This window comes from Acanthochromis polyacanthus, chromosome 7 (genome assembly GCF_021347895.1).
Source record: "Acanthochromis polyacanthus isolate Apoly-LR-REF ecotype Palm Island chromosome 7, KAUST_Apoly_ChrSc, whole genome shotgun sequence".
In the NCBI taxonomy this organism is placed as follows: Eukaryota; Metazoa; Chordata; class Actinopteri; family Pomacentridae; genus Acanthochromis; species Acanthochromis polyacanthus.
The window spans coordinates 18,234,379-18,246,753 of NC_067119.1; the positions used below are offsets into that span (position 1 = coordinate 18,234,379).

General features: G+C 37.9%; 1 protein-coding gene across 1 annotated transcript in view; it reads left to right on the forward strand.

Moving 5' to 3' along the window:
• LOC110963055 (pikachurin) overlaps positions 1–4,953 on the forward strand; it is a 33,872-nt gene extending 28,919 nt beyond the window's left edge. The window contains exons 25-26 of the mRNA XM_051951239.1: positions 964–1,067; positions 1,196–4,953. Of these exons, the coding sequence (XP_051807199.1) occupies positions 964–1,067; positions 1,196–1,347 (256 nt within the window). The 3' untranslated portion in view covers positions 1,348–4,953. The remainder of the gene's footprint in view (positions 1–963; positions 1,068–1,195) is intronic.
• Positions 4,954–12,375: the final 7,422 nt, after the last annotated feature.

Sequence of the window (12,375 nt, forward strand, 5' to 3'; positions counted from 1 at the left end):
GTAAAGTTGCCATAAAACTAAAATATATTTATGTATTTATATAATAATTAATAATATCAACCCAATGCAGTTCCTGGAAATTTTTTTTTTTTGGTTTTGTGGTATTTTTACTCACTGTGATGCATGACAAAGTTATAATGCCATAAATCCCCCCAAAAGAAAAAAAACAATACTTGAATATCTTTGATTATTTTTCAAAATTGAAAAAAAAGTCAATGTATCAGTTTATACAACATTTTTTTTAGGTGTTACAATACTGAAAAATAATAATGACCCTACATACTATGGATATTTTTCTATTTACATTTTTAATTTGTTCTTCTCTTTTAGCTGCTTTGTGTGAACACTGACTGCAGTTCAGTCCAGTTCAGCTTATTAAGCCGCTGAATTCTGGTGACATTACTGTTGGTTGCATCTGAGATTTAGGTTACAGAATCTGGTTTGTTTAAACCATTTTTTGAAAACTGTGCTAAAATGTCACGATTTCTGGCATTTGGTTAAGTTTTCTAACAGAACTCCACATACCAGATGAGTCGGAATTGGAATTACAATTCATTTGGAAAGTTGAAAATCCTTTCTTCTTTTACAGTTTTCAGTTCTGATAAGAGCTGTATTTTGGCTTTTGTTTGTTTGTTTGTTTTAAAGATAAAATGCCTTTCAGACCTCCTGGCAGATTTGGGCTCTCAGAGGGTTTAAATGTTCCATGGAGCTAAAGATATGTTGATATCTGCAACTCTTTAAACATTACATGTAGTCATTTGATCTCTTGTTAATGTAACAATATTGGCAAGTTCAACTTTAAGAAGAGTTCATTTTGCCTCCTGCAGTACTTTATCAAACACACATTAATTTTCAATCCATTTGAAGAATAGAAAACTCAAAGGACAACCTTTAGAGGATTTTATTGTTTTTACATAACAGAAAGTTTACCACGTTGTTGATTATTATCACATATGTGTTCAGGGACGGTCAGTCCGGGAAGCTGACTGTTGATGACTATGGAGCAAAGACAGGCAGGTCACCTGGCAAGATGAGACAACTTAACATCAATGGACCTTTATATGTCGGTAGGTGGGACTAACATGTCACAATCCCATAAAGTACAATTTACTGTATCTAATGTAAGTCAATGCATAATTTTTATATCTGCTTTTTGAGCTTCTCCCACTGCTTTCTTTATATTCTTCACCTAAAGGTGGCATGAAAGAAATAGCTCTTCACACAAACAGACAATACATTGGAGGCCTGGTGGGCTGCGTGTCCCACTTGACACTCTCCACTGACTATCACTTAGCGCTGGTGGAGGACGCTGCTGACGGCAAGAACATCAACACCTGCTCCAACTAGAGAACAGCTTCAACACAACAAGGTCCACATTCAGTACCATTTACCAGCTGGACCGTCTGACATACCAGCACCAAATCAGTAAAAACAAAAAGGTTTTTTTTTTTGTCGCTGAATATACTAATTCAGACCTAACATGATTTAAACGCAAACTGCGAAAAAAAATACAATATTGTTTGAGTTGCAAGAAGTTTGTAAGTTGTTTCACCTGCCAACTTGTAAGGTTTACAGTTATTGTTCACGTGATGAATTCCTCTGGATTAACAGCTTCGATTTGCAGCTGCAGCAAACAGGACCACAGGTCATCAGAGGATATTATAAAGCACAAGCACTCTGTGAAAGCAGAGAAAAAAGCTTAGCATTGTGGGTGTATTGTGAGTCTTTGAATAACCTTCTGAAGGACTTTTTCATGGGATGATTCCAATTGTATCTTTATTTTTTCTACTGTAAATCCTTATTTGATTGCTGGAAGAACCAAGTGATCCAAGAGATCAAGACTCATCACGAACCTGAACTAGAACAGCTAGCAGAGATAAACGTCTTTATAGATGATTTTTGGTTTTGGCCCTAGAAGGTTTTTGTTGTTTTTTGTTGTTTGTTGGCATTTGTATTCTTGTTTGTGATGTGTTATCAGTCTGTAGACAGATACTTTTTCTAAAGTCTGATTGATGTCAGTTTTTTAAAGGCGTCTAGTTTGCAACGGTAAAGATGTCAGCTGCACAAAGTATTTGTTTTTACCTTCTTTAGTTTACTCTCAGATATTAGTCACATGGAAGTCTGATGTTGACACGGTGACGGAGTCCAAATCCTTAGAAACTATGCATGACAGTCTGTTACTGTCATCTGAAATGAACCACAACACCGTGGACTTCAGCCTTTAAGTTGAGTTGCTTTGTATCTTTTGTTTTCACATGAGAAAAAGAAAAAAAAGCAACATGATTTCTCCTATTTGATCATTTGATCACCTCATATGCTTCAGTTTTATCCCCTAAAACGGGCATTTTGCAAATGTTCTATCTAAATTTTTATAATTTATTTGTCATTTTATTTGTGTTGGCCTCAAAAAACTATAAATAAGATGGTTTTACTGATGAGAGTTTGAATTTATGATAAATCCAGTCACAATTTAAACACCTTATATGTCTGAACAGCATTTCAAAAGAGGTGCATTCAGTGAAATACACTATGTAACTGTGGATTGTGAATGTACATAGTATCTATTGAGTTTCACCACAGGATGATCACATTGTTCCTCCACTGTATAAAATGTAGTTAGTACTGACTAAATTTGGAACGTGGTAGAAAACTGACTGTAGACTGTAGTAAAATGCTGTGATCTGTGTCAGCATATGTGTCTGAAGGTCCATTTAAAGCTGTAGGTTGATGCTTACTGCTAACTGTGAGGGCAAATAATACAAATTTGTGCACCTGTGTGGAGTTAAAATGAGAAGCAGGAACAAGCCTGACCGAGAGCACACACAAACAAAGCATACGGAAGCCTTAATATTCCCTTTAAATAATCCCCTCAGACTTAAAATTAACGGTCCTCAAGAGGAGTATCAAGGTGCACCATTTGTTATATGAAAAAAGACTGATTGTAGGTATTTGGAATGTGCATATTTCCAGGCTTGTAGTCTCTCCCCATTAAATGATGATGAAATATGCAAATCGAGCTGAATGAAAAAATCTGCCATTTGCATCATGTATTATGTAAATGGAACACTGTAACAGCTGCCTGTCAGTGAGTTGACAATTAATGCTAATTTAACAGCCTGCTGATTAAATACCTTGCTGGACAAAGTTTTGTTATGGTTTATAATGAATGGTAGTGCTTGATTGACATTTTAGTCAGGGAATGGACTCAGTTCAGACATCAGAAAGGGTGTGTTTAAGTTTCTAAACCACTTCATATAGGAGCTATTGTCCTTGATATTTCATCACAATCATTCTGTGTATTTTCCACATCAGTCTACAATTACATGGATGAATGAATTTTTTTATAGTTAGCCCCATTATGTCTGCAATTATGCCTAGCTTGCGTGCTTACAGGACACCTTGGATTCATACAAGCCAGGACCACAGTGCTGCTTATACATTTTCAAACAACAAAGATCAAAACTGAGAAACAATTTAACCTATTTTCCCAATCTGATCTTCAGACCAACACAGAATTCAAAAATCACTGTAAATAAATAGATATAGGCTATATTGTTCCTAGAAAAATCAGAGTAGATACCAAATAAACACTGCATTTTGCCTGGTTTCCCGATTTTTCAAGATAAAGTTGGCATCAATGTTCAACCACTATTCCAGATTTTCATAATTTCTGCATCAATTTATTTCAGTTTGGCAAAAATCTTCCTACAAATCATTGTAATTTGCTCAGCTCACATATATTCAGTTGGAAAACTGATTAGTTTTCCTACTGGATATTTATTCAATGTGCCAAACTTAATGGAGGAAGAGGAAGAATGCCACAAATAAAGATTATGGTTTCAGTCAAGCACCAGAATTGGAGCAAAATAAATTTTTCTACCTCACATGGTAACACAGGAGAGACAGCGCTGTTTTATGCACAAAGATAGAAATGTAGATTACCAAACAGCCACAGCTGATTTGTCACAGTTGACAAATCACAAGGATCAGCGATGAGAAAGCTTCCGAATTCATTCAGCAGGCATGGACAAAGCTCTGGCAAAAAGACTGTATTTCCCAGAACATGAAAACAATGTCAACAGTAAGCATTGTCTCAACATTTAAGACTGGAATTCAAGGAGGCAAGCTTGTAAATGGCCTTGTTTGTCTTTACTTAACCACAGCTCTTCATTTTAATTCAGTCTACCTATTTTGAAACGTTGGAAACACAGCAAGAAAACCACAAAAACTCACACAGCAGTTTGGAACCCAAGAAAGTGGATTTTGTGCCACACTGTAAAGAATTTTTAAACTGCAGCACACATAAAGCCACAGAAATACATTGCTCAGTATAGGAATGGTCTTCACACAAAGAATTTATTGTATTTTTAAACCGTGTCATTACTGGACAGGAATCTGTAGGGCCTTTCAATCACGAGCCAGGACACAAGGTTTGACTGTTTCAGGAGGTTCTGTTTGTTTTGTGACGTCTTTGTGGCTACAGCATTGTTCTGTTGTGCTTTGAAAATAGGTCAGTTTGATGCAAAACAACCTGTACTAAGTATTTATCTACAACACAAGCAGAGAAACTATGCATTTTAAGTATTTTACCTGTGTATACATGAAGACTAACAGTGCAAAAGAGAAGGCAGAACAACATGAGCTTCGTGTTTGGGGAAAATCGTGGATGTGTGTTATTTTTCACTCGATTAGCTTCCTTATAGCACCTTTTGTTCATAATTTTAGCTCAAAACAGTTGCTACATAGCGATATTAAATGTAATTTGGCGATCTATCTAGACTCTGATGAATCCAGATCCAGATAATGTGTATTCCCCGATCAATATTCATTTATGGTTTGACACAAAGAAGGACATTGTCTTGCTTCAATTCAACACACAGCTCCATTATATTAATGTAACTCCATCTCTGATTAAAATTCTCTGTGTGGCGTAAGCTGCTAGTGGCCAGCCTACATGTGACTTCCCTTTCCTGCAGCTTAAGCAACACGTCTTGGCTCCTCTTCACTTCACGCCGGCGATCGAATTGTTCGGTTGCTGTTGTTGTGTCCCGTCACGTATTACCTAAACACAGGCAACAACGCACATTTGTTTGCCCACTTCTCTCCCACTGTGAGCTCAATATTTCCAGCATGGCATATTTTTTTCTTTGCCTGGAACAAATCTTACATAAAAACTCACAGTCAAATGAAGACAAAAGCAGGAGCAACCAGAACGAAGCAGTTTAATTTAGTTGAAACCATTTGGCCATATTGAGGTCATCCACATATTATCACAGTCTGAGGTTAAAGGTAACCTGTGTGATGTTTAAATCTGCATTCACTTGTGAAAATGTCCAAGAATAATGAACAATGGGCTGTAATTAGTTTTTTGAATCTTGCAATGCTGTGCTTTACCTTTTTATCAATCCATTTATCATTAATATTGACTTAAATACTGTAACAAATCATATTACCGGAGCATTTGAACCCCATCCTGCTCTAGTTGCAGCACTTTTAAATGGTTAGCTCATCCACATTACAGATGAATTCATGGTTTCTAGCCATGCACATACTATTGGCTATCAAAAACACATTTTGCATTCAGAACACACAGGAAACACAGAAACAGATCTGGACCTTCCACCGGCTCTTTTGTTTCGGTGCTTCTGCCGACACACTGAGCCTCAAGCTTCAAATCGAGCAGATGGATGGAAAAATAACAGGAAAAATCACTTGACCTTTGTGCACAGCTCGTTTTTTTTCAATCCCTTTTCATATCAGCTTTTACTAACTGTGTTACCAAACAAGGCGATGTTCTGTTAAGTTTGTATTCCTGATGTTCCCCACCAAAAACAGAACTGACTGTGTGAAAGGAAGGATGAACACTATTTAGTCCTGCCAAATAGGGATTTGTCTTAGTTTAATATTAATAGCACAGAATCGAAATGGAAGAGACAATGTTATCATCCTGGCATTTTCGTCCCTGATTTATTCTCATGTTAATAAGTTCTCTTCTTTTTTCTTCCAACATTCTCACTTCTTAAAAACTTTCCCAATTTTATTTAAAAAAAAAAAAAAGCAAACAGATTTTTAATAGACATATGGAGAACAGGACACTCTGTTAGAAACCCACTGTGTTATGACAGTAATGAATTAGTTAGTGTGCACCTGATCAATAATTCAGTGATCAGCTGGAACAAAACATTATCATTCAATGTAGTAAGAAGTGAATCTGGGGAAGAAGAAAAAAGGATGTTGGTCTCTACTATAATGCTTCTTAAAGAGTCATTTTAAATTATATATCCCATGATAAATGATGAAGAGTACAGTCCGTCTTCTCAGTGGAATGCAAATTCTAACAGGGGCCACAGAGAACATGCCATTCTCAGGTAAGTGTCAGATCCACAGATTTAGATTAGAAACTCATCCTGCCTCCCAATGTCAAGTTTGCACCAGACATTCTTTCATGTGCAAAATTAAAAACAAAAAAAGAGCTTTGCTTTCATTACGTAATTCACCAAATCCTTTTTAAGAGAAAAGAGATTAAACAAGTTTTTTAGTAGACATAGTGGACTACAATCAACTCTTGTCATGTCCCAATCAGAAACACAAATGAGAGACTAATCCTTTAAGCACAAAGATTAAACATGTGCATGAACTGAAAAAAAGAAAAAGTCTTTATTTTCTCTGTTTTTATTCCCCCCTGATAAGTACTAAAGGAGATGTTTATGATATACTGAGTTGAAATTAAGAGTGACATTATTCAGGCTGGAAGCATGAATGAATGAATGAATGAAGTTTGTCAGAAGACTGACCAGTACAGGTTCACAATATTTGAATGAATATAGTGTGAACACAGAAACAAAGAGACCAATTTAAATGGTCGTCATCATACAAAATACAGTTTACATAGTTTGAACAATGTGTGTTCTATACAGTCCCACAAAATATGACAAACAGCCATTCCCTTAATTCTTTCTTCCTCTGTGGACTGGAAGGTGCGTCTCTGAATGAGCAGTTTAAGATTGCAACTTGTTGAGATGACAAGTAAAGATGTGAACTGCTCCCAGCCCGCTCCTCGTCCTCTTCCACCAACTGAACAGAGTAGATGCAGAGGTGTGCTGCAGCCCTCTTTGCCAAACTGTCAAAGTTATAAAGCCAGACCTTTAAAAAGTAGGAGGGTGGGAAGGATGGGGAGATTTGTGGGTCTTTAGAGGCTTGTGTAGCAAGCTTGTGGTGAGCGTGGTGTGAGCAGAAAGAATGAACGCTGCCTCGGTTACGAAGCATGCTTAGTAGAAAACCACAGGACAGAAAAGGGCCTTGTGACACCCTGACACCGTGCCTGTATGAACGAGCACAAAGCTCTCCATGTGAATTGTGTAAATCTTCTGTTTGAATGAAGAAACTTTCCAAGCAAGAAAAATCTCTTTAGAATAACATTTTTTTCATGGCCATCATACCTCAGCCGCATGCAGTCTTCTGAGTTAAGGTGAGGTCCAGCACTCTGAGCAGAGGTAAGTGCAGCAGGGTGATAAGTCAAAATAAATGTAAAGAGACAAACATTTGTGACTATTCGTCCTTACCTTTTGCTTCTCCAGGAAACCAGCTGATCTCGGTCTGTCTACAGGTGCAAGTGCTGGAAGGACTGAAGACAAACGTCTGCTTTTCTTTGCTGTGGTCTGTCTGGCTCTGACTGTTATTCTGCCTTACAAATAACAGAAACATTTTCAGTTGTATGCTTTTAGATAATTCATTTTGCACCCATGGCCCAATGTTGCATCCCAATTATTTAAATGTATATATTTTTCTTTTGGCTGGACAGTGACTCAGTTGTTTGCACTGTTGCCTCACAGCTAGAAGATCCCCAGTTTGCATCCTGGCCCGAGCCTGGGATCTTTCTGCATGGAGTTGGCATGTTCTCCTTGTGCATGTGTGGGTTTTTTCCGGGTACTCTGGCTTCCTCCCATGGCCCAAAAATAAATTGTCCGTAGGTATGAATGTGAGTGTGACTGTGTGTCTCTCTTTGTGACCCCAGCCTTTGCCCTAAGTCAGATGGAACACAAATGAGGATAAAGTGGTGTGTAGACAATGGATGGATGGATTATTTTTGTCTTAGATTTCGATCTGAACATGGAACAGCAAAAGTTTTGAGCACACAGCTATAAATGCAGCCTGCTTTGTATCATATAACTGATGTATATTCTTTTACACACCATAGGCATAAATGATAAATGTGCCTTAAGTTAAAAATGTGTCATTTGTTCTCTCCCATAGCTTTTATAGTGTGTGTTCTGTCCTATTTCATGTAAATCTAAAAAAGTAACTCAGCAATTAAAAAAAAAAACATTAAAGGTTTCCAAGGCTAAGGTATGAATATAACAAGATGTGGTCTTCCTGGTGAGTCACTTCCTCTTCTAATGCATTAATACTTCACTGCAGTGTGAATTCCCTCATTGTACATAATTCACACAAAGCATTGCTGCAATCCCAGCTGTGACACATGGTTTGTTGTGAACACGCTTAAGGTTTTTGGTTCATGGAATTTTGCCAGGCTTTCACTGTTTGTTTTGCTTTTTTTTTTTTTTTTTTTAAATCAGTGGACTTTAATTCTCCTCATACATTCTGTGCATCTGTGTTTGTATGCATTTCTGATGATTAAGTTAATCTGTCAGTTCTAATAACAACAAAAGACATCTATGTAATTGCACTTGCATAATTTCACAGAGAGGAAAAGAGATTGATAGAGAGGTAGTGAGAAATGGAGAGGGGCTTTGGATGCAGCTGTGGCGGTTATTGACTGAAATTCATTCCACTCGTTGAAGAGCATGCTATGACCTGCTTTTTACACATGGTTTGATCTATAACCCAGATTCCCACTATGTTGGTTGACAGAAACACTAAAGAGGCTCAACACATGCATTACGTGTGACATTTAAAGCTATATACAATATCCACTGTTCCCTGTGTCACATTTCTCTGTTATACATGCTGCTGAACCATGTAACGTAACCTCTGCACCTGAAGCCACAGGAGCAGGTGCAAAGTTGTCCATCCACTTCTACCGAAGCAGAGTCAGAATAAATGACTGTTAGAAGAAATTATGTGTTACATCAACGTAGAAAAAAAAAATCCAACGGCTTATGGAAAAATCCAACCATTTGAGGGAGTAAAAGTGCACATAATGACGCTCCCGATTTATATACAGCACAACAATACACTTGAAGAACAGCATGCTTTAGTGAAAGTTTGGGGCATTTCTATGTAATAAGTTGAAACTCAGATTGTTACTGATGACTGATGACCTGAAAACCTGAATGCACAATGTCACTTTTAATGGTTCTATTACTGCTTACATTCAATTTCCTGACCATTTTTATTCTATGTTATTTTTTGTTTCATTTCATTTACCTCCCATATTGTATATAGCTTGTCTCTTTTGGATATGCTGTCATTTTCAATACTGTCTTATTTTGTATGTATATTTGACAATATAGTATATATACAATATATATGACAATGAAGATATTCTATTCTATTCCATTCTATTCCATTCCATTCTATTCTATTCTATTCTATTCTATTCTATTCTATTCTACAAATGGTAATATTGTTGCTGAAATGCATAAATGCCAAATCATTAACCAAAAACACTCTTTCTATCAACCACAGTCACCACAGTCCTCCAAAGTCAAACCAGTCCACCTACTCTCCAGGAAACTTGCCATGCATGGTGTGAGTAGAGAGTTTCTTTTGCTTATTATTCTCAGGTTTTTGTGTTCACAAGAAATTCTGCATCTTATTCTAGATACATATGACAATTAGTGCATTTACATGGTCTACTTGCTATCTGTCCTGGAGGTTATTTCAGTCTGTTTCTTTATTTGATATCTAAGAAAGGAGATGCAATTTAAAATTGATGAAATGTTTAAGAACAGAGTGAGAAACATGATCAATCTTAGGTGATAATATAGGACTTTTAATAAGCATTTCATCAAAATTATGAGAAAGTTAAAAAAGATAAGTCACACCGCTTATTCTAACATGAGCCATTGCACTTACTACTACAAACGCCACGTGCATCCCACCAGACCTCTCAGATGATTAAGGTCTTTGGAATGTCTTAAGCTAGATTTTAAAAAGTGTCATCCGGTGGAGTTGCGTGACACAGCTGACACTTGACAGTCATCCCCCTAAAGCTCATTTTGAGATCTCTTGATGCTGCTCAGTATCATACTTATAGCGTATTTGCCCGTATCTGGTGAATCATTGATTTCCAACTGACTCATGTGCGTGAGGATTCAGCCCCAGTCAGAGAGCTGACACCACTCAATAATAATTAGTCTCTTTCCACTGTGAGCCAAAAAGCCAGCTATATCTTTAACAGCGGGTTGGAGCAGAAGAATTAAGCACCAGCTGGTTCGATAGTAACTGAGTCATTGACCTGTTGAACACTGACCTCCATTGTTCAGGTCGTACTCTATGTATTCCACACCACTGGCGTCTTTTTCCATCAAGGCAAGGTCATTCGTCCATATGGTTGGAAAGCTACATATGGTGGCACTGAGTGAAGGGAAACGTTTTCACACACATCAACGTACACAAACCTCCTTGTAATCTGAAAACTACAAAAATTAGATTTTTGTTTGTAATCAGGCGATGTACCGTGTATAAGTGACATGCTGCACTAATGTAAATTACGTTTTAAGCTTAATTACTTTTTTTTATCTCTTCCTGCATGCATCTAAGGGGGAAATCAGGGGATCTGGATGAGGAGGATGACTTGCTTCTTTCATCTTTAGCTAATCCCTCTCTGTGTCAAGCTTGCTGCGCAGGCTGTGCTAACTTAAATGACAAGTGGCATCATATTCAGTGTGTAAGGCTAATCATTAAATGTGACCTAATTAATATCTTTAAAAGCCCGCTTCCCTCAATAAATGTGCACATATTTACATGTTTTTCCAATATGCTTAGTTTTAACTGAACTGAGTTTGTTTATAAGCTTGTAGCTTTTCACAGTATACAGGAAACAGGATTGTTTATTTTGAGCTTTTATTAATTTCCAAAATCAACATATTTGATCTCTGCCTAACAAAAATACCCATATACCTTGCTCTTCATGTGCAGTAGCAACAGATGTCCTGTTTTGTATTTCCCTGCTGTGCTGACATGCACACAAAAACACAACAACTCTGATTGGGTCAGCAACAGTAATCCCTGAAAACATCTGCTTATTTATAAAATCTGTGATATAGTTCACAAATACATATGAATTAGTGCTCATACATGTGTAGATGTCATGCAGACACACACACACACACACACACACACACACACACACACACACACACACACACACACACACACACACACACACACACACACACACACACACACACACACACACACACACAGAGTATCATACAAATTCTTATTCCATGCAGATCAAACACTATTCCACATGCATGCACAGAGTGCAGATTAAGGCTATCCCTTGTTGTGGGAGCTTAGTTGACATCTCTGTCTAAGTTCTGCATTCTTCACCTTCCTCCATTCCCTTCATCTCCTTCTATCAACATGTCCAGCACCATAAAAAGCAATGACCAGCTGATACGCTCTTCTGACCCGTGTCCTGCTGGCAGTCACAAGAGTATAGATGAGGGCACCCGTTAGCTCCCTGAAATTGACTGTGATGACATGAACACCAGTCTTAAGTAAGATTTTCTCATTGTAGTCACAATGAAGCATACTTTCTTCAATAAATACGGTACATTGAATAAAGATTGCAACACAGCTGGCTCTTCTCTGCACAAGGATAGAAATGTATCTACAGCTAAAGGGAAGGCATGAAACGCCAGAGACATATCTGTGCCTTCTGGATCACGACGTGTGCCCTGCCAGTCGGAGCTGTGGTGAATTAATCAGGGAGTGGGAGTGGGAAGCCCACTGAGTTTTCATGGCTCCATGCATGATCTTGTATATCCTGTGTGTGTTAGTGACTGTGAGCACAGTGATGTCACAGCCACTTGAACAAAAAACATGCAAGTCTTGTGCATTCAAAAGTGCCTGCTTACATTCAAGGCAGTCGAGTCTAATAACCGCTGTAATGACTTGCACCCAGGCGAGAGTCAGTTGACGTGAAAGGTGACTTACATGCATCGCTGTGTGCAAAGTCTGATGGATCTCTGAGCCAAACTGGCTGTTTATACGAGTAGTGTTAGTGAGCATCATGTCTGTTATGTAAGAATCTGGTAGTTAAAGGGTTAGAGCTCAGGGCTGGGCCGTAATATGTGAAGGGTGGGGAGGGGGTGGGAGAGAGAGAGAGAGAGAGAGAGAGTGAGAGAGAGACAAGAAAATCAGTGCGTTTGAGGAGAGAGAGAGGAGGAAGAGAGAGCATGA